The sequence below is a fragment of the Mesoplodon mirus genome (genome assembly GCF_964341445.2).
Source record: "Mesoplodon mirus genome assembly, chromosome: 10".
NCBI lineage: Eukaryota > Metazoa > Chordata > Mammalia > Artiodactyla > Ziphiidae > Mesoplodon > Mesoplodon mirus.
This window is the reverse complement of record NC_138986.1, coordinates 9,295,552-9,323,221: the sequence shown is the minus strand read 5'-3', so window position 1 is coordinate 9,323,221 and position 27,670 is coordinate 9,295,552. Positions and strand designations below refer to the sequence as shown.

Genomic DNA, 27,670 nt, shown 5'->3' with positions numbered 1-27,670 from the left:
TGGAATTAAAGCAGTCATCTCAATCATGAGGTAGCATGCTAAGGATGGCAGAACAGCAAAAAAGAGGAGTCTGAATCCCTGATGGTCACAGAGCTGCTGCCAGACCATCCACGGCCTGCCTACCTATAGAATCATATGCATATTTAAGCCATTATTATATTTTCTATGTAATGAAGCCAAATCCAATTCTAACACATCACAGTTTTAAATATCTATATGCTAGTGATCCCAAAGTGGTACCTCCAGCCACAATCTTTCCAGACTCATGTATCCAACAGCTACTGGAACATTTCCACTTGGAGGTAAAACAGGCCTTTCAAACTTAACTGTCCAAAACAGAATTCTTTATTTTTTCTCCCTGAACTCTTCCTCCTCTCATTCTCCTCATCAGCACCAAACAAATAGTAAACGGTTTTTTATGATAAATGGTGAATGATCTACCTCAGAGCTCAAGCAAAAAACACATATGGTGCCCCTGATTCCTTGCTTTCCCCTCACCTCGTATCCAAACCACGCACAATTCTTGTTCTCTGCCATCAAAATATATCCCAAATCCTGCCACATTTTCCATCCTCACTGTTACTACTCTAGTGCAAGTCACCATCATCTCTCATTTGCAATGGCATCCTCAATGGTGCTTTTGTAGCTTAAAAAATCCTTCCCAGAGATGAAAAAGTTCTGCAGATAGGTAGTAGTAATGGTTGCATGATAACATGAATATCACTGAACTGTACACCTAAAAGTGGTTAAAATGGGGCCTCCCTGGTGGCACAGTGGTTGAGAGTCCGCCTGCCGATGCAGGGGATACGGGTTCGTGCCCCGGTCTGGGAGGATCCCATATGCCGCGGAGCGGCTGGGCCCGTGAGCCATGGCCGCTGGGCCTGCGCGTCCGGAGCCTGTGCTCCGCAACGGGGGAGGCCACAACAGTGAGAGGCCCGCATACCGCAAAAAAAAAAAAAAAAAGTGGTTAAAATGGTAAATTTTATGTTACATGTATTTAACCCAAATAAAACAAACAAAAAAGAAATCTTTCCTAGAGACAACATAGCCTCCTATATTTCCTATTTTTTTCTAAATATTTTTCTTGTGTGTCTTTCACACTTAGGTCTTCAATCCATTTGGAAATTACTATTGTGAATGGTGTGAAGTAGGAATCTAATTTTGTCTTCAATCTATGTGGATATCACATATCTCAGCATCATTTATTGAATACTTTGTGCTTTTGTAATACCAAAGCTTACCAAAGCTAACCTTATACTTAGCTTCCATATGTATGCAGACGTGTTTCTAAGCTCTCTATTCTGTTCCATGAGTCTACTTTCCTGTCCCTAAACCAATACCAGTAATTAAGACAGTAGTCTCAATTATCATGGCTTTATATTGTTTTGATATCTGGGAGGAAGAGACTTTATTTTTCTTCAAAATTGAGTTAGGAATTCTGGGTGCTTTGCCTTTTCATATACATGTTAGGTTCAGCATGTCAAGTTCCATGAAAAACTATACAGCAATTTTAATTGGAATTGCAGTGAATCTGTAGAATTGGAGAAAACTGACATCTTTATGATACTGAGTCTTCCTATCCATGAATATGGTATATCTCTCCATTTACCGGGGTCTTCTTTTATGTGTTTCAGGAGAGCATTATAATTTTCTCCTTAAAGGACTATGCAGCTTTAGTCTGATTTATTTCCAGATACCTTCAGTTTTTAATACAGTTATGAATAGTATCTTTTTTATTATTAAAATTCCTAGTTAGTTATTGCTGTTGTGTAGAAGTTACTGTTTTACTCAGAAATCTGCTTGAACTAAAGGCCATTTCTGATGACCTCCTAACCAAAGAAGCCCTCCCAGTCATTCTTTATAACTTCACATCAGTTAACCTTCTTGTTAACTGATTTTTAGTGTTCCTCTCCCCCACTATAATTAGTTGCTTGTTCACCATTGTATCCCCAGTCTCTAGAATAGGGTCTGTGCAACACATAATTGCGCAAAATGTCTGCTGAATAAATAAATGAGGTCTTAAATCTGGATGATCTGGAAAAATACAGGAAGAAAAGCAGATTTTGAAGTGAGGGTGGAGTGAAAACTAGTTCAGTTTGAGAGGTGGTGTTTAGAGTTCTCACGGGTCATTTATGTGCAGGCATCAGGCCAGCACCTGGAGCACAAGAATGGAGGTTTGATGTGATGGAAGTGATGAGACCGTCAAGGAGGAGAATGCATTCAAGAAGGAAAAACAAGAAAATATACTTGGGAAGAACTACACCTGGGTCAGATTAAAGAGAGAGGGAGCGAGCTTGCACAACAACATGGAAACCAACCGGACGGGAAAGATTTGAAGCACAGGAAGAGGGAAATAAATGGAAGAGCTAGGTTCGTAAATCACATGAACACACAATTAGAGAAGTACAATTTCATCTAAGGAACAGAAAGCAAGAACCTCATTTCTCCATTGGTAAAACCAATTGGAGAAAGAGACAGCTCCATTAGACCACAGATCCGAATTTGGGGAAGAGAGTAATTTTACTTTACTCTGGGTCTTTCACTTTAATATGACAATTACCGGGCTTGGAGGACCTATCAGCATTCAATCTATTCAACCTTTCGGGTCACAGCTAGGCGCTGCCGTCTGAAAGGTTCGGATTTAAACGAGGAGACTGTTTCCTCCTCATTTTCATCGTCTTGCCGTGACCACCGCGCCGGGCTAATGGTACCGGCAGGTGCTCTTTAGGCCTTGCATTGTAAATAGAGAAGAGCGGCAACCGGGAAAGAAGAGTAGGGCTGCCGAGGCTGCGAGAGAGGCCCTCACCTCACGCCCAGCGGCGGGTCAGCGGGTCAGTCAGGGGCCGCGCCCCGTCGCCGCCCTCCCCACTCCCCGCCGTGCCGGGCTTCGCCAGGGCCCCAGCCCGCCCCCACGAGCCCAGCCTTCCCTTCCTACCTGCCGGCACGCGGACTCAGCAAGCCCCGAGCTGTTCACCCGGGACGAGGTCAGCAGGGAGACCACCACTCTCCGCCGCTCCCAGCCCGCGCGCGTCCCCGACCAGCCGCTGGCTGCACGTGACCCCGCCCTCACCGCACGCCGCCCCGCCCCCTCAGCCCAGTCCGCGCCCCGCCTCCCGCCGGCGTGCTCCACCCACGAGACCGTCGCTGTCGCGATGACGTAACCGGCGCAAGCGCACTCTGTCGGTGACGCTCAAGTGCTGCTGGATCTGTGGGCGGAGGTTCGTGGCGTTGGCTCTTGGCGCAGGAGGGGAGAGTGGAGTGCCTGGAAGGTCGAGGGGGTCTCGAAGAAAAAGAGGAGGAGGGGGAAAGTCTCAGAAGCCTGTCTTTCAGGTGCGGGGGTATAGGGCGGTGTTCTGCCCCCTTTCTGGGCCCTTTCTGACGAGGCCGGGCGGCTGCCCCGCGGGAATTGAACGGTGGATTTCCTTCGGGGAGGCATTGCCCGGTACCCACGTGTAGAAATTTAAGAAGGGTTAACTTCGCATGCGCTGAGTGGTTTCTTTTCCTTCAAGCGCACATCATTGGGGAACATATTTTATTTGGCAGAGGAACACAAGATCTGGAGACACGGATTATACTTTTTTTTTTTTTTTTTTTTTTGGCCGGGAGCTGCGGCTTAATCTCTTCGCTCCATTTCATCTGTAAAACGAGGTGGTCGGACTCACCATGTAATTTTTAAGACCCCTTTCAGAGCTACCATCCTGTGATTCCTGTCTCCAAGGATATTACCTTTTATCATACTCCTGAGTAGGAAAAGAAATCTTTTGATTAGTGGACATGTTTTAAACCTGGATTGGGCACACTGTGGAGTTAGGGCCCATGCTTTCATTAGGATTGACAGCGGGCAGAATTTGTTTGCAAGTAAGATTTATGCATTGATAATATTCCAAATAGACTCACTTTAATTTTGCTAAAAGATCAGAATATCTGTATGTTTTCCTAATGTTAGCTTTACGTCTTTCATAGACCTATGTTTAGTCTTGGCATTTAATTTTTTGCCTCTTTTCAGAAGTAAATCACCAAAGGATATTGAGGTTGATGCTTTTGTATTTTGTCACCTTATCCTTTTATTAGCATTTTTAAGGTCACCTGCACCTTCTGACTGGGAAAAGATGGTCAACGTCTTGAAAGGAGTGCTTATAGAATGGTTAGTAGTTTTGATACTTAACAAATTTTAAATCTGCACATTGAACCTTGATTTGTATATGTATCCCTTCCAAAGTCCATTTTTTTCTTTTGTTCTTAAGATTTGAATGAATCAAGTTTTTCAGCTTTCTCAACTGCATTTTTCTTACTTAATAACAAGTGGGACAGATGGTGGGTTTTTTTGGATTTTTAGAATTTTATTTATTTTTTTATACAGCAGGTTCTTATTATCCATTTTATACATATTAGCGTATATATGTCAATCCCAATCTCCCAGTTTCCCAGTTCGTCAAGTGGGACAGATTTTGTTGCTAAGTTTCTTCCGGGTGCCAGATTTCAATGTTTCTGTTGATGTAATTGGCATTATTTCCAAGAAGTTTTGGTCAGTGGCAACATGTTTGTTACATTAACCCTCTTTAAGGGAACAGTGCTTGTATTCTCAAATCGTCAGGGATTGACTAGAATTTTAGGGTCTGCCTAAGTCACACAAACTTTGGTCTTTAAAAAGAGAAAAAAACAAGAGAGCGAGTTGAAGGTTTCTTAAACTAGGCACACATTCCAAAGGAGAAACTAGAAACTATGGGCAGAGCTGAGCTCCTCAAAGCTAATGTAGGGCTTAATTATCCCTAGTCTGAAAATCTGAACTGTTGGACCAGTCTTGCTCAGTCTCCACTTGTTTGTTTGCCCCACCAAACAATTCTGTCTCATCGGGGAATCCTGCCCAGTGGACACTCCCATTGTTTGAAATCACTACTGTCTACATTTCTCTGCCTCTAATATGAGCCATTATGTGGATGACCGTACTGTTTCTGTGATGGCAAGGCTGGGGGAGGAGCAAGACCAAACCCTAGGAATCTCTGGCATTTAGAGCAGCACTGTCCAGTAGAAATATAATGTGAGCCACATATGTAGTCTTAAATTTTCTAGTAGCCACACTAAAAAGTAAAATGAAACAGGTGAAATTAATTTCTTAACTCTATACCCAAAGCATTTCGCCAGGTACTAAAATACACATTGGATTTTGAAGCTCTAGTATGAAAAAAGACAAAACAATAAATTGTATTGTCAGTGAAGCCAGTGAAGTAGGAGGGAAACTAAGGGAATGGTTGATGAAAGCGAGTGGGCTGTGTCAAGTGCTGATGAGAGGTGGGGTAAGATGAAGACACACTGGAGGTCATCGGTTTTTTATGAGAGCTTTTTAATGGAGAGGTGGCATAGATGCCAGATTGGAGTACTTTGGGAAGGGAAAGGGGGGCAAGGAAGTAGAGACCATGTGGAGGAGTTTTGTTGTGATAATGAGCAAAGGAATAAAGAAATGGGTCGGTAGCTGAAGAAGGATATGTTACGGAACTCTGGTTCTTGTTACTTTCATTGTTTTAAAGTGAGAGACTAGAATGTATGTTGATAAAAATAAACCGCTAGAGAGGAGAGAGGTGTTCACTTGGGAAAGCCAAGAGGTGGATTGAGATCCCAGAAATTCTAAGCATGCTATGCTGTTGTCTTTTGGAAAACACTTCTAAGCTAATTTTTGTATTTTATTTTTCTTATTAGTTTGTCATAATTAATAGAAACATTTTCCTGGTTGGTCTTTTTTTTTTAATTTGATTGATTGATTGATTGATTGATTGCCGAGTTGGGTCTTTGTTGCTGCACGCGGGCTTTCTCTAGTTGCAGCGAGCCGGGGCTACTCTTCGTTGCGGTGGCTTCTCTTGTTGTGGAGCACGGGCTCTAGGTGTGTGGGCTTCAGTAGGTGTGGCTCGCGGGCCGTAGAGCGCAGGCTCAGTAGTTGTGGCGCACGGACTTAGCTGCTCCGCGGCATGTGGGATCTTCCCGGACCAGGGCTCAAACACGTGTCCCCTGCATTAGCAGGCGGATTCTTAACCATTGCGCCACCAGGGAATCCCCCGGTTGGTCTTTTAACGTTATTTTTAACACAGAGGATACACACACACAGTGTCGGCTATCAGTTTTTTCCCTTTTGCTTCTTATGATTTTTCTAAAGTTAATCTTCATTCTGGATTTGATCAATATTCACCTCTGTCCTAGGGTTTTCATATTTTTATTTTCATTGATATTTTGAGTTTCATTCATCTAGAATTTATTGAGAGGAGGGGCATATTATGAGGTGAAGATATAAATTAGCTGCCTTTTTTTTTGGTCAAGTAGCTGAATAATTGTCCAACACCATTTATTTCCTTCCCTAATGATGTGTGATGACTCCTTTATCACAGAGTTTCACTCCCCTTGCTACTCTCCCTAATCCCGTCCCACATCCATTTTTTTCTTTGTCACTGTTACCTATTCGAGAATATCCTTGGAATAATTTAGTCTAGTTCCAAAATAATCCTTTTGGAATGATGGTTGGGATTTATTACACCTATTTTTTTAAAATAATACTAGGCTGCATTTTAAGAAGCAAAACTTTGGGAAACTCAAAATTTCGGTGGTAGACTTTCAGTTTAGCCGTAAGAACAAAGAGTACAGATTTGTAAGAGGAACTGAGGTTTAGTTTTCTTTCCTGATCCGGCAAGCTCTCTGCTAGTTTGCTTGTTACCAGCCTCTGAATTCTGCCTGCGTGCTAAACACCTTGCTTTTCCATGTATTCTCCAGACTAGCAGCAACAGCATCTGGAGCTTGTTAGAAATGAAAGTTTTCAGACCTCACCCCATATCTACTAAATCAGAATTGTACATAAAAAAGGATCTTGACACGGTGCATTTTAAGTTTGAGAAACACTTAATCAGCTTAAGTTTGACAATCAGTTCCCCTATGGAGAATGGTTTTGCAGCAAGACTACAGTGTACTTAAATTTTATTTTGCGGATGGATACTATCCTTGCAAAACTAATTTTTCCCTTCAAAGTGAAGTCTAAAGTGTAGCCTGCACAATTTTTCAAAAAGGTAACTGTCTTCCCAAAGATACAGATCTTCCAAGAAGACTCCAGGCCTAAGCAGTAATAGATTCATAAAGGGCATGGCCAGGGCCTGTGGGTCCTCCTTCATGTGTAGGTGCACATGTTGGGATGTTGGTAACTAAAGTCCTTCAGTTTCCCTCATGTCTATATTTGATTCCAAAGAGAAGATTGTTAATAATACAGTATCAGTATAAGTCAATTTCTTATCACATAATATCCATAGATTATATGCAGCATTTAGGTGTATTGGAATACACATCTACATTAAAAAAGCAAATAAACCAGAGTATAATGTTGGCCATTTAGGCTCAACTATCAGTGAATTGAAAAATCAAAGTACTTGGATATAATAAGGTTCTCTCCTCCCAAGGCTTATCAAATACCACAATCTAAAGTTTTTTGTATTTTTATGTCAAAATGAGATTGGTGAAAATTTCCTCTTTGTTGGGATCCACCACTGTCGACTGCCAGCCTCACACCAAGAGTTTTACCGAATCTAGCCAACCGTAGCAGTCACTGAAGCAAGCAGCATATGCTCAACAAATGTCTGCGTCCAATTCCAGGTGCTAGAGCAGACCTCTGGTGTGACATTTATCACAGTTGGTTTGGCAAGTGCTTCAGCAAGGAAGATTTGTTGTACAGCTGCAAATTCCAGCCAGTTTATAGCACAACAGCAAAGAATCTGGAGAAATAGGTATTATTAGACCAGTCTTGTCCTTATGGGTTTGGCTTCCAAACCTCTATTATATATGAAAAGCAAGTAAGAACTAAGGCAAAACCAGTCTAACTGCTGTCCTGTTCTTTCACAGCATTTATATATCTTTTGTGAGCCTTTGCTTCTTATTCTTTGCCGGGCTGCATTCACTGAAGTTTCTTGGGCACCCAGAACAGTGCCTGAGATACATATAGAGGTGCTTAGTAAATATTTGTTTACTGAAAGAATTTTGTTAATAAAATTGAACCAAGGAGTGTAACCTCACCCTAAATTCCAGTTCATTAGTGTTCCTTTAGAGCTCTACTACCACAGTGAGAATCAGTGGATAAGAAGAGGTTCTTGATAAATTGAATTCAAGTTTCAGTACAGAAAAGGTTCATACACTAGGCCTCCTTTTTGGCAAGTTATATCAGAGTAGCTTTTATTTTTTACTTTTTAAATTTTATTGTATATAAAATAATTGATTTACAATGTTGTATTAGTTTCAGGGGTACCGTAAAGTGATTAGATACATAGTGATAGATACATGTAGTTATACATGTATCTATTTTTCAGATTCTTCTCCCATATAGGTTATTACAGAATATTGAGTAGAGTTCCCTGTGCTATACAGTAGGTCCTTGTTGATTATCTATTCAGTATTTTGTATATAGTAGTGTGTATATGTTAATCCCAGCCTTCTTATTTATCCTTCCCCACCCCCAACCAGAGTAGCTTTTTTTTTTTTTTTTTTTTTTTTTTTTTTTTTTTTTTGCGGTATGCGGGCCTCTCACTGCCGTGGCCTCTCCCGTTGCAGAGCACAGGCTCCAGACGCATAGGCTCAGCAGCCATGGCTCACGGGCCCAGCGGCTCCGCAGCATGTGGGATCTTCCCAGACCGGGGCACGAACCCGTGTCCCCTGCATCGGCAGGCGGACTCTGAACCACTGCGCCACCAGGGAAGCCCCAGAAATACTTTTTCTATGGCCATCTTAACTTATCTGAGAAAAAAATAAAACTAACGTCAAGATGACTGGTAATTTTGTACCAGATGAGGTTAAGGTGAAAAGTTAGTTGATTTAAAGGCAATTTAAAGAAAAAAATTGAATAATATGTAGTGCAGATGTTACAAGAGATGGCTAAAATGGCAAGGGTAGTATGCAAATGGTAAAAATTTTGAAATCACTGACCTGTTGGTTAAAAGCACAGGTGTGAGTCCCCTGGCACTTCTTGGTTTCAGTTATTCAGCTTTTACTTAATTGAAAGTATGTAACTTTATTTAGAGAGTTTCTGGAGATAAAAGTCCTCATAACCACTTAACCCTTGCTATCTCTAATACCTCCTTGTAGCAGCCAATTACTAGAGTAAATTGGTGTCATCTGTGAACACACTGCGCTCAAACAGTAACAAGATAATGTATCACATTTGGACAGCAGATTTTATAATGTCCTTGTTTTTTGTCATTATTGTTCCACTTAAACCCAAAATTTATATTAAAGGGTTAATATAAAAAACTAACATTTGTCCTGTCACCTAAAGTATATCTTTCTAAGCAACCTCTTTGAGTGTGTGATTTTTGTAGAAAGTATTGAAATTCTTGTGGGGTCTAAGACAGTTCAGCACAATAAAGGTTGTGAGGGTAAAGTGGGCACCACACGAGAGACAAAGGCAAGTCCCTCCTTGCAGGGAAGGGAGCAAGCAGGGTGGTTGTAAAGCACTAAGGCAGAGGGTTTTTTTCTGTCCGCCACACCTGTCTACCCTTAAATTGCTCTCCTTTTATTCTCCACTCCTGTCCCACCCAACCCCCTTTTATTTGTATAGACACGGAGCAATATAGGGAAACAACTGAGGTTTCGAAAAGAAACCTTTGAGAGCAGGAACCTGTTCAAAAGAACCTGTTTGAGCAGGAAAACGATAGTTTTAAAGAAGCTGAAGCTTTGTTTCCCTGTCCTATGGGCCTCCCCATTTTCAGTTATGTAATATCTGAAAGAACCCCGTTCAGCCTGCTTCATTACCCCCAGATTCTTTCTAGAATTGCTCTTTAAACTCTTTTTATGTTTCACAGCCTGCATATTAATGACTGATAAAATTGTTTACCTCAGTGAAATTTCTCAATGTACAGGGTGTTGTTGCTTTACAAAAATTTCTTACATAAATTTTTATTGTGTACTTGCCAAAATTAGGGAGTTACTGCAAATGTAAATTTTAACATCCTCAGTATCTGCTTAAATCTGTGACCATTACATTATCTTTCTTGGTTGTATTTTTGTTTTGTTTGTTTTTTAATTTTGGCTGCACCGGGTCTTAGTTGCGGCATGCATGTGGGATCTAGTTCCCTGACCAGGGATCGAACCCGGGCCCCCTGCATTGGGAGCACAGAGTCTTACCCACTGGACCACCAGGGAAGTCCCAAGACCCCTGGGACTTCCCTGGTGGCGCAGTGGTTAAGAATCCGCCTGCTAATGCAGGGGACACGGGTTCGAGCCCTGGTCTGGGAAGATCCCACATGCCGTGGAACATCTAGGCCCGTGAGCCACAACTACTGAGCCCACATGCCACAACTACTGAGCCTGCGCTCTATAGAGCCCATGTGTCACAATTACTGAAGCCTGTGTGCCTAGAAGCCTGTGCTCCGCAACAAGAGAAGCCACTGCAATGAGAAGCCCATGCACCGCAACAAAGAGTAGCCCCTGCTCGCCACAACTAGAGAAAGCCCGCACGCAGCAACAAAGACCCAACACAGCCAAAAATAAATAAATAAATAAATGTATTTTTTGAAAAAAGACCCCTATTGTCTCTCCCATTCTTCACTGGCAGTTGTTGCCTTTCATGTCATTATCAGCCTTTAGACTCTCGTTCCCAGGCCCTGTATTCCTACTTTTCTTGTTTTCAGTCACCCAAAAAGCTACAGACTTCCAGGTCATCCCTCATTCCTTTGACACGTATTACCTTATGTCTCTATCCATCAACTTTAAACTTTTTTTTTAAATTTTTATTTATTCTTGGCTGCATTGGGTCTTCGTTACTGCACATGGACTTTCTCTAGTTGCTGTGAGCGGGGGCTACTCTTCATTGCGATGCGCGGGCTTCTCCTTGCAGTGGCTTCTCTTGTTGTGGAACCCAGGCTCTAGGCATGTGGGCTTCAGTAGTTGCAACACACGGGCTCAGTAGTTGTAGGTTGCAGGCTCTAGAGTGCAGGCTCAGTAGTTGTGGCACACGGGCTTAGTTGCTCCATGGCATGTGGGATCCTCCCAGACCAGGGCTTGAACCCGTGTCGCCTGCATTGGCAGGTGGATTCTTTTTTTTTTTAAGTATTTAAGTATTTATTTATTTATTTTTGGCTGCGTCGAGTCTTAGTTGCGGCACGCGGGCTCCACAGTGCATGGGCTCTCTAGTTGCAGCACTTGGGCTTAGTTGCCCCGTGGCATGTGGGATCTTAGTTCCCCGACCAGGGATTGAACCCATGTTCCCTTCTTTGGAAGGTGGATTCTTAACCACTGGACTACCAGGGCAGTCCCTGGCAGGTGGATTCTTAACCGCTGTGCCACCAGGGAAGTCCCTCCATCAATTTTTAAATTCACCCCTACCCCATCATGTCCCGCTTTGCCCTTAGAACCTAGTAAGATAGCAGCAGAATCCCTTACATCCTCAGCCTTTTCTCAGAACTTTCCCTCTATCTTCCCCCAATACCCCTTTTTTGTTGTTGTCATAATAAAAACCTAGTTTTCCCCTGAGCCTGCTATGCTGACTTTTCTCTAATACCTCTTGTACCACTGGGCCAAGAAATGGGATGGGTATCTACCTTGTTCCTCATTGCCACTTCCAGAAATCCTCTCTCCGTCTTCCACAGAAACCCCCCAGTTCTGAATCTGACAAGACCACCCACTAATCCTCCTCTTTGTAACCAGCTACAAACATCTGAGTCTTTCCTTGAAAGTTATTCTTTGAAGGCTACTTGTCACTCTTTAAGAGTTCTCCACAAATTCTTAACGATTTCGTACGTATAGTCCTTTCAGTACTCTGGCCTCTCAGTTCCCTGACCTCTTCTTCCAATGAGCTTTTCTCTGTCCTGTCACAGTCATTCATTCACATTGTCACACCTACCCGCATCCCTACCAACACTGCCATCTCTTCAGAATCTCCGTTTTAGGCATCTAACTCTGACCACTACCTCCTCTTTCCAGTTCACTCCCTCTAATACCCTAGCTCTATAATTCCTTTGATTCTACCAGACCTGCAGTCTGTTGATTCTCCCAGCATTTCCATCCTGACTCATCCCAGCATCCTCGCTTTCCTCCATACCCAGTCCATCAGTATACTCGTTCTCTTAAAGACACTCAACTCCCTGCCCCTCTCAGTCACACCAACCAGGTCGGGTTCAATCCGGCTCTCTACCTGTTCTGAACCTTTACCTCCACAACTCTAATGGCTGGAGAAATCATACAAACATACTGATTGGTCTCACTTTAAATTCATGACTATTAAATTCATGTGAGCCTTAATGCTAGCCTGCAAACTGGCTAAATTTCCTAGTCCATTTATTGTCCCACTTTCCTAATAAAGCTGTTAGATTTCATCAGTTTTAAAACTTAGCAATATTTTATGTTCCTATAAGAAAAATCACTGCTGGTTGTACTGTAACAAGCCATTAAATGTAAGACCCATCCCAGTTTTGGAGATGTTAAGATGTGGGGGGAACGTGCTTCTTAGAATGGGTGGAATATGGTATTCCATACCTTCACCTTCTCTTAGCTCAGAAAACGTCCCTGTCCTCACTTCAGCTGATTTCTTTGTTCGTCGTTTCACTGGGAAAATGGAAGCAATCAGAAGAGAACGTCCACAAGTCTTTATCACATGGACCTGGGCCCATATACTCTTCCCTTCCTCACACTTACTGTGAGTGACTTGTCTATTCTTTTGTCTCAAGCCAGCCTCCCTCCTTGGGAACCGGATCCCAGCCTCCCTGGCCTATTTAAAGACACCTTTTAAGCAGTTTTCCTCTTTTTCTCCCGCTTTATCCACTTTTCTTTCTCTACTAGATCATTCCCAGCAGAACTACAACCATGCTGTAACACTACCCCTCCCCAGGTGGGCGGCCCTGTGGGGCAGAAACTCTTGCTTCCACATCCCTCTCCAGCTCCCACTTGCTTTTCCTGCTCTTTGTAGCAGGATTTCTCAGAAGATATGTACGTATTCACTTTCTCCAATTTCACTCCTCTCAGTCTGAAAACCACTCCAGTCAGGCCCTGTCCTCTGTAGTCATCGTCCTGAAGCTGCTCTTGGGAAGGTCCAGTAACTTTCTGAACCCAGTAGTCAGTTCTCAGTCCTTCTCTTGCTATTCCTCTTAACAACATTTGGCCCAGCTGATCTCTTCCTCTTCCTGGAGATCCTTCATTTACTTAGCTTCCAGTACTCTTTCAAGTTTTCTTCCGACCTCAGTGGTCATTTTTTAGGCTGCTTTGCTGGTTCATCCTTTTCTTCCTAACCTTTTGACATTGGGGTATCCAGGGCTTGGTCCTTGGACTCTCCTCTGTAGCTGTGCTCACTCCTTTGTCATGGCTTTAAATGCCATCTATACATTGACGACTGACTTACTCCTCATTCTGGACTTCACTGCTGAAATCCAGAATTGTACATCCAGCTTCCTGCTCAACTTCTGCACTTGGGTGGCATCTCACATGTAACTTGCCTAAAACCAGACTCTCGATCTTAACTACACACCTGTTCTTCTGTGTTCCTCATCTCAGTGAAATACAACTCCATCCCTTCATTTGCTTAGACCAGAAATCTTGGCGTCTCCTTAATTCCTCTCAAAGCTCAAGTCCAGTCTCAGCAAGTTATGTGGGCTTTACATTTGGTGTATGTCTAGAGTTCAGCCACTGCTCAACTTCCCTGGTACCACCTAGGTCCAAATCATTATGTCTTGTCAAGATTACTGCAGTCACCTCCTAACTGGTCTCCCTGTTTCCACCATTGCCTCCACCACCCACCAGCCTCTTCTCAACCCAGCAGCCAGTATGATCCTTACATTTAAAATTAAAGTCATTTTGTAAGTTAAATCAAGATGGAGTTCTAACCCATATCCCACTGCTCTCCCCTCCACTTTCCCCTCTCCAGCTCTGTGGCCTTGCCGTTCACTCTGCGTAGGATGTTCTACCCCACGTCACTTCATGGTTTGCTCACTACCTCCTTCTGATGTGTATTCAGATATCACCTGCTCAGTAAGGCCTCCCCTGAGTCCCCTGCTTAAACTTGCAAGATCATATCACTGTCGTCACTGCCATTTCTCATTCGCTTCCTTTGTTTTTCTGTGTGTTTGTCATAGTGTTACCACTAGAATGTAAATTTTCTTCACTGCTGAATCCCCCAGACGAGAGTAGCACCAGGCACATGATGGGTATTCAATTTATTGAACAAGTGAATAAAACTTAAAAGAGCAAGTTTACCACTTCTGAACAAATCAATTTCCCACATTAGTATGGTCATTCTAATACTGCAACTATAGAATTTAACTGAATTTTGCCAAACAAGTGGATCAATAGAACCTAACTTTTCTGAACCTAAGATAACAAACATACTAGAAACTAAATTTAAAATGTGTCATTTCTGGGCTTCCCTGGTGGCGCAGTGGTTGAGAGTCCGCCTGCCGATGCAGGGGACACGGGTTCGTGCCCCGGTCCGGGAGGATCCCACATGCCGCGGAGCGGCTGGGCCCGTGAGCCATGGCCGCTGAGCCTGCGCGTCCGGAGCCTGTGCTCCGCAACGGGAGAGGCCACAACAGTGAGAGGCCCGCGTAGCGCAAAAAAAAAATATGTCATTTCTGACACAGGCAGACCTAGTTATTTATTCACATTATTTTATAGCATCGTAAATTGTTAATAAAATTATTTTAAAGGTAAGCTGTTGAAAGTAATTAAGACAATAATTTTTTCAGGAAGGCTTGACTTTATTCATAGTTAATATATACCATGAACCATACTCATTTAGCTATTGAAATAAATCCTTTACTTTGTTAGCTTCACTTGTACCTATGTTTGTACTTGAAAGAAATAAAATGTGTATGGTTTTCAGTAAATTACACTGACCTCTTTTGAATTAAATTGTTATCTTTGTAATTGATGTTGACATCCCTCAAGAAAGCAAAAGATTGTGTAAGATTATGTTTTCTCTAAGAATTAAAAATATCTGTATGCAACTTGACATTTTTATATTCATCTTTTGCTGAACACAGTATTGTATATTATATTAGATCTAAAGTGTGCCTTTGTTGTAATTCAGGTTTTTATAAAAAAGACTCATTTCTATAAATCTAGGAAATTTTATCTCTTTCCCTTATGGCTGTCCTATTCATTCCAAACTAAAACCCACAAATAAATAGAATTGAATTTAAATCTCTTTTTGAACTCACTGTTCTCAAAGAGATTTGGTTAGAATTTCCTTTAAAGATTCTGAATGTTAGGAGGTTCAGAATTTTAAGGAAGGGGGAAAAAGTTGAATATTTACTGCAAGCCAAAGACTATCGTTGGCATTTTTAAAATCAGTTAACAGGGCTGTGCTTCGAGTCCCTATTAATTACAAAGCTGTGAACACTGCTTTACTTTTTCACTCGTCGGTGACAAATTATTCTTTTAAAATCTCATCATTGGCCTCTTCTAAACTTGCAGTAACAGTTCTGAAATGAAGCTGTGTCTGTTAATCATCAACACTTGAGGCAGAGAAGGAGTGAAGAATTGGTTAACAGTTTAGAACTTTTAAACTTATCCTAAAACTCTCCATGCTGAATTCTAATTGTTCAGATCTCTGGTAACTTGACAGTAAGGTGTCTCATCATCATGTGTTTATCTCGACAGTGACCCTGCCATGAAGCAATTTCTGCTGTACTTGGATGAGTCAAATGCCCTAGGGAAGAAGTTCATCATTCAAGACATTGATGACACTCACATCTTCGTAATAGCAGAGTTGGTTAATGTCCTCCAGGAGCGAGTAGGTGAATTAATGGACCAAAATGCCTTTTCTCTTACCCAGAAGTGAAAATATTAGATAATAACCACTTAGGAATTAAAAGTAACAAATGTGAGAGACTCACCATTCGATGTCTTATGTGACTGATTAGATTTACAGAATTGCTCGGAAGCATGTGACAGGGAAGACTGTGATATCATTTGTTCATAAGAAAGCCCCTGAACTGACTTTCTTGTTCTGTTTTTTTCAGTGTGTGTACCCTAGAATTAAAAAAAAAAAAAGGCTTTAACAGTTGGCTGTGATTTGGCTTTTATTAACCTTTATTAAAATATAAATGTAATTGGTTTTCCTACCTCTTAATGCCAATTTAATACATTAAGAATATAATGGAATATGCTTTTAAATCATCAGTCTAACCTACATACCACCTAGATATTTATCTTTGCTTATTCGTATTAGTAATTGGGGGTTTGGTAGTGTAGGTATGGTTTGTTTTGTTTCAACTAGAAACTTCACAGACGGACCGTTTAGATAAATATGCCAAGGTGCGAACTTTACTAATATTTATACCTTACAAATAGTATCTGCATGCCAGCCAGCTCTGTTGGTGAAGAAGGTGTGGAAGAGAACCCTGTAACATTAACGTAAACTGCAGTTTACATTTCCTAAAAATACAGTTTTTTAAAAGCACAGAGGGTTAGAAACAACCAAATGGGAAAGGTACATGCTGCTTTGCAGCTTTCATCTTTCCTTGTTCAGACTTTGTTGCTCACATTTTCCCATCAAGGCAAGTGCTCTTTTATTAAGAAGTCAGTTTTCCTTGGGCCTTATTCCCTATGAGAATCCCTGTTTAAATTTGTCTAAAAAAGAAAGGTAGGAACAGATAGAAGCAAAGTCAATCGTGGGGGAGGTTAAGATGTGTTGCATCTAGTTCTATGGTTGATCGAGGCAGAAACAATAACACTGATGAGGGCTTTGCTTCTCTTCCTGAAGATAGTGGTACAGGATGGGTTCTTATGGTGGGAATTTTCCAAGAGAAAAGATAACTTTCATGATGTTAGGTGGAAGTGTATCAAACCCACTTTACCTGCCTCCTTATGGTGTGTTTATTCAGAGCATCTGTGTACCATAGTCACTTACTTACACATGCGTTCCCTAAAGCTGGAAATGTCCATATGTATATTTATCATGGTTCCCACCCATGTAACTCAAACCACCCAATTTTGATTTTCACATAACAATGCAAACAATTTTGATGAGTTATTGGTACATCTGGTACTAAAACTTGCTGAATACAGTACACTTCTTTAGGATTTCCAGCTGTACTGAAATGTTACTGACTCTTGTATTTCAGGTATGTCTAAATCAATTTCTAACATGCCTTAAGCGTTTGTCACCTAATACCTTTTAACATTAAACTTAGAGAAAATTTTTCTTACAATCTCAGAGTTTAAAAGGTACTGGAAAGACCACTGGACAGTGAGTACAAAGAGTGTTAAGTGAAGGAAAATCTTTATTTCATTAGCCCTTATTGTTTAAAAGTTGAGTTAGGGCAAATGTTCGATATCTTTCTCTGGAAGTACATTAGAAAGATGGGACAGTGTGGTGCTGGGAGCCGCACTTGGAGCCACTGAGTTGGCTCATCCAACTATGAGAGAAGCTAGGAGAGAACAGGAAATATCCAAGTGACATTTTCTCCAGGCTCTGCTGCTTGGAATCTGCTTGACATTATTCAATTTAGCACACTTCAGATGTCTAGAACAAGATATGTTGGCTGCTGGGTACTGGAGAAAGTTACTACTGTCTTTTTATTTTTAACAAAGTCCTTAATACTATGAAAAGGTAGTATTAACTTAAATTTTCCTAATTGCATAAAAGAGTCATATTTTAATTTATGAGAGATAGTTGACCAGTCACAAATATCCATGTACTAAAATTGTGATATTTAGAATTATACTAACTTCTTGAGAAAGGTTTTTTTTGTAATACCATATAAGGTCAAAACTTCTGTATTCTTTGAACCCCAATTTCCTTGTGAAATTTAATGTGATAATTTTAAAATTCCTGGCATCCTAAGTATGAATAAGAGTTAATGTAAAAATGTTTATTGAGACATCAGTTTTGATGAACACTAACTAAACATTACTGATAATAAGCAACAAAGGCTACTCGCTTTTATTTCTGATAAACACTATAGGTGGCAGTCAAAATTATTAACGATTATATTGCTCTTAACATTATGTATAATAGAGGTGATTTGACATAATTGTACTTCTTTGCTGGAAAGATGGTAAATAATGTGCTTACTCTGTTTTGTAGTTACACATTAAACCTCACTTAGCTCTAAAGAAACTAAATAAAACCTTTGATATAATGCCTTCTGATTTAACTAGTATCCTGGGATCATTCTACCTCTTAACCATCTTAACAGATAGGAAAAGGGTATGTTTTAAAGATGAAGAAATGGTGCAGCTTGCAAATCTAGTCAATAAATATGCTCAAGTGTGCATAACTCTGCTTCATTTGTAGCAGAGATCATGAAAAGATCTGTTGGTAAGATTATTGGATAAGCTTTTGAAAAACACTGTTCTCATTATAGAAAAGTGATGAAGAGCCTGACTGAGTCCAGACTGCCTGGGTCCAAATGTCAGCTCCCTGCTTGCTAGCTCTGGGATCTTGTACACGTCATTCAGTTTTTCTGTGCCTCTGAGCCTTGATCTGTGAAAACAGGAATAGTTATCCTCAAAAATTGTGTGGATTGTAAGTTAAAATATGTAAAGCAGATGGTTCTGAAATTTAGTTACCTTGAATCTAGAAGAGCACAATGAAAAAGGGAGAAAAAAGACATTTCAGCACACACACACATATTTTGTTTTGTTTTGCATGATCACAGTCCAGTGAGAACAAGCAGCTGGGGGAGGAGGGGAATACCTTGTAAAAGAATATTAGGTACTTTAACAGGGACCCCCTACCTTCACTGATCTCAAAACTGTCTCTGAGCAACATTGTCAGGAAATACCTGAATAGTTAGCTTTTCTGAGACCATTCCTCTCTCCATTCTTAAACGATGATTAGTCTTATATAGAATTCCTGGGTCACAATCCATTTCTATTAAAACTGAGCCATTTTTCTCATCATCCTCAGGCATTTACTGAGTCCAGTTTGGATTTTATTCTTTTGAATAACTTTTTCCACTTGGTTTGCAGGAGTTTCTTTGAACTCCTCTCTTTCTTACCCAATGTCCTTTTTCTAGTTGGCTTTCATTCTTAACCAATCCCTCCCTCCATCCTTTTTGTTTGTTTTTGTTTTGTTCCTCTATAGTGTTTATTATTTCTTAGAAATTTTAAAAGTTAACTAAGGTGTATATCCCTTGTTAATTTTGCCTCGAATATGTGTGTCTTCCTGAGCTCTCAAAATTCAGGTGGTTTGTTTATTTATGTTGTGGAGGATTCTCTAAGTTTTTAAATGAACAGATTTTCTGTTACAACTTTCATACCTCTATTCTGTTTGTTTTCTTTAGAAACACCTATTTATTAATTGATTCTCCATGATTAATACTTGTTGTTTTCTCATCATTTTCATTGCTTTTATTCTCTGTTCCAGGAATGCTTTTCAAATTTGTCACTAAACTTGATTTTACTTTAATGAAAACCTAAACTCGATTTTACTTTATGGAAAACCTATTTCCTGCAGCTTCCAACTTATACTTTATCTTGGCTGCTGCATTTTTGGTTACTTATACTTTTTAAACTATTCCTTGTCATAGCCTGTTTAATGAAGATAAGGTCCACTGGTATCTTTATTTTTAACTGAAGTTACCTTTTTTATGAGCAATACACTTTCATTGCAGGTAGACTGGAAAAGGGAGCAAAAGAAGAAAAATAGAACTCGTCCACAATCCCACCATTCAGGAATAACCACAATTAAAATTTTGATGACAATCTTCAAACCTTTTTCTGAGAGTATAAAAAATGGTCTCCACTCTCCCATCCCAGTGAGATCACACTGCTTTTACACTTGCTTTTTCACTTAATCTTTTTTTTTTTAACATCTTTATTGGAGTATAATTGCTTTACTATGGTGTGTTAGTTTCTGCTTTATAATAAAGTGAATAAGCTATACATATACATATATCCCCATATCTCCTCCCTCTTGAGTCTCCCTCCCACCCTCCCTATCCCACCCCCAGGTGGTCACAAAGCACCAAGCTGCTCTCCCTGTGCTATGCGGCTGCTTCCCACTAGCTGTTTTACATTTGGTAGTGTATATATGTCCATGCCACTCTCTCACTTCGTCCCAGCTTACCCTTCCCCCTCCCCATGTCCTCAAGTCTATTCTCTACGTCTTCATCTTCATTCCTGTCCTTCCCCTAGTTTCTTCAGAACCATTTTTTTTTAATTTCCATATATATGTGTTAGCATACGTATTTGTTTTTCTCTTTCTGACTTACTTCACTCTGTATGACACACTCAAGTTCCATCCACCTCACTACACATAACTCAATTTCATTTCTTTTTATGGCTAAGTAATACTCCATTGTATATATGTGCCACATCTCCTTTATCCATTCGTCTGTCGACGGACACTTAGGTTGCTTCCATGTCCTGGCTATTATAAATACAGCTGCAATGAACACTGTGGTACATGACTCTTTTTGAATTATGGTTTTCTCAGGGTATATGCCCAGTAGTGGGATTGCTGGGTCTATGTTAGTTCTATTTTGAGTTTTTTAAGGAACCTCCATACTGTTCTCCATAGTGGCTATATCAATTTACATTCCCACCAACAATGCAAGAGGGTTCCCTTTTCTCCACACCCTCTCCAGCATTTATTGTTTGTAGACTTTTTGATGATGGCCATTCTGACTGGTGTGGGATGATATCTCATTGTAGTTTTGATTTGCATTTCTCTAATTAATGATGTTGAGCATTCTTTCATGTGTTTGTTGGCAATCTGTATATCTTCTTGGGAGAAATGTCTATTTAAATCTTCTGCCCATTTTTGGATTGGGTTGTTTGTTTTTTTGATATTGAGCTGCATGAGCTGCTTCTATATTTTGGAGATTAATCCTTTGTCAGTTGCTTTGTTTGCAAATATTTTCTCCGATTCTGAGGGTTGTCTTTTGGTCTTGTTTATGGTTTCCTTTGCTGTGCAAAAGCTTTTAAGTTTCATTAGGTCCCATTTGTTTATTTTTGTTTTTATTTCCCTTTCTCTAGGAGGTGGGTCAAAAAGGATCTTGCTGTGATTTATGTCATAGAGTGTTCTGCCTATGTTTTCCTCTAAGAGTTTTATATTGTCTGGCCTTATATTTAGGTCGTTAATCCATTTTGAGCTTATTTTTGTGTATGGTGTTAGGGAGTGATCTAATCTCATACTTTTACATGTCCCTGTCCAGTTTTCCCAGCACCACTTATCGGACAGACTGTCTTTTCTCCATTGTATATTCTTGCCTCCTTTATCAAAAATAAGGTGACCATATGTGCATGGGTTTATCTCTGGGCTTTCATCCTGTTCCATTGATCTATATTTCTGTTTTTGTGCCAATACCATATTGTCTTGATTACTGTAGTTTTGTAGTATAGTCTGAAGTCTGGGAGCCTTATTCCTCCATGTCCGTTTTTCATTCTCAAGATTGCCTTGGCTATTCGGGGTCTTTTGTGTTTCCATACAAATTGTGAAATTCTTTGTTCTAGTTCTGTGAAAAATGCCAGTGGTAGTTTGATAGGGATTGCATTGAATCTGTAGATTGCTTTGGGTAGTATAGTCATTTTCACAATATTGATTCTTCCAGTCCAAGAACATGGTATATCTCTCCATCTGTTTGTATCATCTTTAATTTCTTTCATCAGTGTCTTATAGTTTTCTGCATACAGGTCTTTTGTCTCCTTAGGTAGGTTTATTCCTAGGTATTTTATTTTTTTTGTTGCAGTGGTAAATGGGAGTGTTTCCTTAGTTTCTCTTTCAGATTTTTCATCATTAGTGTACAGGAATGCAAGAGATTTCTGTGCATTAATTTTGTATTTTGCTACTTTACCAAATTCATTGATTGGCTCTAGTAGTTTTCTGGTAGCATCTTTAGGATTCTGTATGTATAGTATTGTGTCATCTGCAAACAGTGACAGCTTTACTTCTTCTTTTCCAATATGTATTCCTTTTATTTCTTTTTCTTCTCTGACTGCTGTGGCTAAAACTGTCAAAACTATGTTGAATAATAGTGGTGAGAGTGGACAACCTTGTCTTGTTCCTGATCTTAGAGGAAATGCTTTCAGTTTTTCACCTTTGCAAAAGATGTTTGCTGTGGGTTTGTCATATATGACCTTTATTATATGTTGAGGTAAGTTCCCTCTGTGCCTACTTTCTGGAGAGTTTTTATCATTAATGGGTGTTGAATTTTGTTGAAAGCTTTTTCTGTATCTATTGAGATGATCATATGGTTTTTCTCCTTCAGTTTGTTAATATGGTTTATCACATTGATTGATTTGCATATATTGAAAAATCCTTGCATTCCTGGGATAAACGCCACTGGATCATGGTGTATGATCCTTTTAATGTGTTGTTGGATTCTGTTTGCTAGTATTTTGTTGAGGATTTTTGCTTCTATGTTCATCAGTGATTTTGGCCTGTAGTTTTCTTTCTTTGTGACATCTTTGTCTGGTTTTGGTATCAGGGTGACGGTGGCCTCATAGAATGAGTTTGGGAGTGTTCCTCCCTCTGGTATATTTTGGAAGAATTTGAGAAGGATAGGTGTTAGCTCTTCTCTAAATGTTTGATAGAATTTGCCTGTGAAGCCATCTGGTCCTGGGCTTTTGTTTGTTGGAGGGTTTTTAATCACAGTCTGTCTCAATTTCAGTGCTTGTGATTGGTCTGTTTATATTTTTGTTCTTCTTTCTCTAATTGCTTTAGGTGTAAGGTTAGGTTGTTTATTTGAGATGTTTCTTGTTTCTTGAGCTAGGATTGTATTGCTATAAGCTTCCCTCTTAGAACTGCTTTTGCTGAATCCTGTAGGTTTCGGGTCATTGTGTTTTCATTGTCATTTGTTTCTAGGTATATTTTGATTTCCTCTTTGTTTTCTTCAGTGATCTCTTGGTTATTTAGTAGTGTATTGTTTAGCCTCCATATGTTTGTGTTTTTTACAGTTTTTTTCCTTTATTGATATCTAGTCTCATAGGGTTGTGGTCAGAAATGATACTTGATACGTTTTCAGTTTTCTTCAATTTACCAAGGCTTGATTTGTGACCCAGGATATGATCTATCTTGGAGAATGTTCCATGAGTGCTTGAGAAGAGAGTGTATTCTGTTGTTTTTGGATGGAATGTCCTATAAATATCAATTAAGTCCATCTTGTTTAATGTATCATTTGAAGCTTGTGTTTATTTATTTATTTTCATTTTGGATGATCTGTCCATTGGTGAAAGTGGGGTGTTAAAAGTCCCCTACTATGGTTGTGTTACTGTTGATTTCCCCTTTTATGGCTGTTAGCATTTGCCTTATGTATTGAGGTGCTCCTATGTTGGGTGAATAAATATTTACAATTGTTATATCTTCTTTTTGGATTGATCCCTTGAACATTATGTAGTGTAGTGTCCTTCTTTGTCTCTTGTAATAGTCTTTATTTTAAAGTCTATTTTGTCTGATATGAGAATTGCTACTCCAGCTTTCTTTTGATTTCCATTTGCATGGAACATCTTTTTCCATCCCCTCACTTTCAGTCTGTATGGCTTTTTCACTTAATCTTTCACGACCTTTTGTTTGTTAAAAACTTGAAGCAGAACTTCTATTTCAGAGGAAGGTTTTTCTTCTGCTTTCTTGAGCAGAATAGAACTACATGGGGAGCTTTAAAAAAATACCGATACCTGTCCTTTGTGCCCCCCTCCTCCCTTATTCAGATGTAATTGTTCTGGCATGGGACCCAAGTTCAGCATTTTTTAAAGGCTCCCTTCCGTGGTGTGTCTAATGCAGTCAGAGCTGAGAGCCCCTGGCCAGTGTGTATGAAAGAGACTTTGGGTAGGAGGTTTTGTTTTTATGTCTCATTTGGTTTTCAGTAGGCTAATCACCCAGCACAGCTGTTTCCTTTTACTGCCAAGGAAATGGCTGGGCCTATCCAACAAGGAACCAGCTTTTGTTAAAATCCACTAATTAGATTCCCGGAGTAGTTGCAGAATCTTACTTATTGATGGTAGTTCCTTTGGTTTAGATCCTTTGGCTGGATTGAGGAAAGTAAAGGCAGCATTCTTAATTGGTTAAATATAAATTCACTGCAAGATATTTTAGTCATTATTTACATTTACATGTGGCAGAATTTTTTTAGTGAAACAAACTATTAAGCTATGTCAGTATATCAGTTCTCAGGAAGCGTCTTGCTGAGGGGGAACTCCAATATTCAACTTTAACCTGTTTATGTAATTATAATAGTCACTCTTCTGTCTCCCCAAAACCCTCAATAACATCTGCACTTACCACAAGGTCTCTGGATGTATATAATATATATTTTGTTAAATTAAGAAGAGGAGTTGAGTTTCTCGTTCAGAAAAGCAGGGAGAGCAGAGGCAGGACCATGAAAGATGTGTAAACAAAATTGATTTAGTGACATGAAAAAATCACAGAAATCTTGATGAACTTCCCATAGGAAATGTTTCAGTCTTATAAAACCATTACATCATATGGTATTTACAGCTACAATTTGCAATTAATACATCTTGGAAATTTTAGTAGAAGCTACCTTTGTCTAAAAGTTAAATGTTCTTTGAGTGTTTAAAGCTTTAACTATGGCTGTCCTAGGTGATTGGTTCAAAAGCTACTCTGAAAATTTTCCAGAATAAAATTATTTTGGTCATGATCTAGAGAGATATGCTATTGAGAGCTGCTGCTTCTGTATGAGGGCTTTTCAGACCTCAGTGTGCCATCTGGCAGTCTTGTTAAAATGCAAATTCTCATTGAGCAGGTCTGGGCTGGGGCCTGACATTCTGCGTTTCTAACAAGCTCCCAGGTGGCGTCAATGCTACTCTTTGGCAGTTTGCACTTTTGAGTGCCAAAGCTCTATCCCACGATAACTGAAGACCCAGAAGAGGAGAAACCTCTCAATACTGTGCAAGAGCAAAGGTGCATTCCTCCTAAACTATTTTATTGCTTTATTTTGTTTTTTAATCTTGCAGATACTGCTAAAGAACTAATTAGCTAACTGTCCCTGGAAACTATATAGATCTTATAATATGCATCTCAGTGCGTTACTTTAGCTGAGGCTTTTAATTTCATATCCTGACTTTTCCTTCATTCCAAATTCCTCATTTCTTTTATTCTTTGTATGAAAGCATCCAAACACACACAAATATATTGAATCATATAACAATATATGTCCTAGTAAGTGTTAACATTCATATTTGATTCTGATTTTTTTAAAGAAATAAAACAGTACAGAATTGAATCCCCTTGTGTGCTCTTCCTCAGTCACAGTCCTCTTTTTTACTCCCCAAATACGAGTACAACAGGAAGCTGATGTATCATCATTTACATTTCTTTGTTACTTAGTAAGTATCCATAAAAGATATCTACTATCGTTTTTATACATACATGATACATAAATGGTATCATGATGAAAACCATCATTCTATAATTCTTCTCACACTAATTTTGAGATCCACATTATACATGTGGTTTCAGTTCATTCATTATAGCTATTATTTACTGTTCAGTTATGAATACATACAATTTACATGTCTCTTCCTTTTTTGATGGACATTTAGGTGTTTCCAAATGTTAGGAACAATGCTGCAGTAAACATCTTTTTTTATATATGCATACACACACATATATAATATATCTGTCCTCCTGCACCTGTACAAGTGTTCTTTTACATTATTTCCCAGAAATGGAGTTATCGAGTCAGAGGTTAGGCACATATTCAACTTAAAGAAATCTTGCCAGATTATTCTCCAAAATAGTTGAATCAGTTAGCACTGACCAACAATATGTGAAAATTCCTATTTCTCTACATCCTTGCTAACACTTTACTTTTACTAATCTGATGGATTTAAAATGGAATTTAATCACAATTATGTTTTTATCTTTTTATATTTATTTTTGAAAGTTGTTTCAGTCTTGTGTATGTGTAACAGGGGTAATTATATGCTTGTATTTAATGGGAAATATATAGCATATCCACTTCATTATTCTGATCAGTCGGCATTTACCCTAACCGTTATTCTAACACTGAACCTATGGGAAAATATTGTTTGTAACAACTGAATTACAAGTGAGCTATTATACATACAAAGACATTCATAAATTGGGGACTTCCCGCAATAAGCTAGTCCCTTCCACCCCAGTCTAAATTTTACTACAAGTAGTGAACCATTTTGTGCTGTTTGTAAATAAGCGTTGCTGAAGAGGTTTATCTGCTCCCAAAGTTTATCAATAAGATGCTAGAGATAGACATTTTCAAGGTGAATTTTTTTTTAATTTAATTAATTAATTTATTTATTTTTGGCTGTGTTGGGTATTTGTTTCTGTGTGAGGATTTTCTCTAGCTGCGGCAAGTGGGGGCCACTCTTCATCGTGGTGCGCAAGCCGTTCACTATCGTGGCCTCTCTTGTTGCGGAGCACAGGCTCCAGACGCGCAGGCTCAGTAGTTGTGGCTCACGGGCCTAGTTGCTCCGTGGCATGTGGGATCTTCCCAGACCAGGGCTCTGCATTAGCAGGCAGATTCTCAACCACTGCGCCACCAGGGAAGCCCAGGATGAATTTTTAAAGCAAACTTTATTGAAGTATAACATACATACAGAAAAGTGCATGTCATAAATGTACAAATCTCTGAACTGCCACAAATTGAATATACCTCTATAACCAGCACCACGATCAGGAAGAAGGAAATTATCACCATCCTAGAAGCCCTTTCATAGAAATGCCTTTCTGTCACTACCCACTCAAGGGTAAACACTGTCCTGACTTTGACCAGTGATTAGTTTTGCTTATTTTTAAATTTTATATCAATATAATCATGAAACATGTATGTGTGTGTCTGGCATCTATTACTCAGCATTATACTTGTGAGATTCGTCCATGCTGTTGCATAATATAATAGTTTTTTCATTCTCATTGCTATATGGTAGGCATTACATTATTTGCCTCAATCATACTAGCAATATTTTGGTTAATTAATAACTCCTAAAAATTAATAAATACATGTGTATTAAACTTCAATTTGAACTTGATAAATATCAAAAATTTTTACCGCTGTCCACTAGTCATACTAATAAATTTTCCCCCCAGTGGCAGAATGCATACAACTCTATTGTATTTGTTTGAGAGAAGAAATAGAAGTATAGAATCTAATTGCCAAGTATACTGGCATTAAAGACATTGATATTTTATGGTTATTATAATAGCTTCTTCATTTAGTCCTTTGCTTACTCATTTAAAATGCGTAAGATGTGGAGGATACAAGTCCTAGATGTGGAGGATAGCTACAGTTGTAAAAGAAGGATGAGGCACCTGCATCAATTGGAAATGCATTTGACTTCAAGTAACAGAACAGCAACTAAGTGACATAAACAGCAAAGAAGTAATCGTCCATATAACATGAAAGCTGGAGGTAGTTTCAAGGGTTTCAGCCTTCTTCTAACTCTGCCATCCCAATAACTGGCTTTCTGTCCCTGGCTTATCGCCTCATGGCCACAAGATGGTGGCTGCCACTCCAAGGATTGCATGCTCATAGCAGCAACCCACACAAGGAAAGGAAGGCTCCACTTGCCTGCAGAAACAAGGAAGAGCTTCCTCCTGGTATAATTTTTTTTTTATCATGGAGAAAAATCTTTCCTAGAATTGTCACGCATGTCCATCCCTAGACCACTTACTGGCAAAGAAGAACGGAATAATCATAACTGGCTTAGATGGGTGATTCTCAGCTTTTAAAATCACTTGGGGCCTTTCTTACAGAAGAAATCAAAATTTATATAGGTACTG

General features: G+C 39.5%; 2 protein-coding genes across 4 annotated transcripts in view; one reads left to right on the top strand and one right to left on the bottom strand.

The window, feature by feature from the left end:
- SERAC1 (serine active site containing 1) overlaps positions 1 to 3,049 on the bottom strand; it is a 76,931-nt gene extending 73,882 nt beyond the window's left edge. For both annotated transcript variants that reach the window (XM_082634233.1, XM_082634234.1), the window contains exon 1: positions 2,936 to 3,049. The gene's annotated coding sequence lies outside the window, so the exon portion shown is untranslated. The remainder of the gene's footprint in view (positions 1 to 2,935) is intronic.
- Positions 3,050 to 3,146: 97 nt separating this feature from the next.
- On the top strand, positions 3,147 to 18,164 carry GTF2H5 (general transcription factor IIH subunit 5). 2 transcript variants are annotated; one of them, XM_082634236.1, is made up of 3 exons: positions 3,147 to 3,218; positions 4,072 to 4,144; positions 15,601 to 18,164. In XM_082634236.1, exons 2-3 carry the CDS (start codon positions 4,110 to 4,112, stop codon positions 15,779 to 15,781), a joined length of 216 nt encoding a protein of 71 aa, XP_082490362.1. In that variant the 5' UTR covers positions 3,147 to 3,218; positions 4,072 to 4,109; the 3' UTR covers positions 15,782 to 18,164. The 2 variants fall into 2 exon arrangements, with proteins under 2 accessions (XP_082490362.1, XP_082490361.1); XM_082634235.1 differs by lacking the exon at positions 3,147 to 3,218 and adding an exon at positions 3,225 to 3,330 and having other exon boundaries at positions 15,601 to 18,163.
- Positions 18,165 to 27,670: the final 9,506 nt, after the last annotated feature.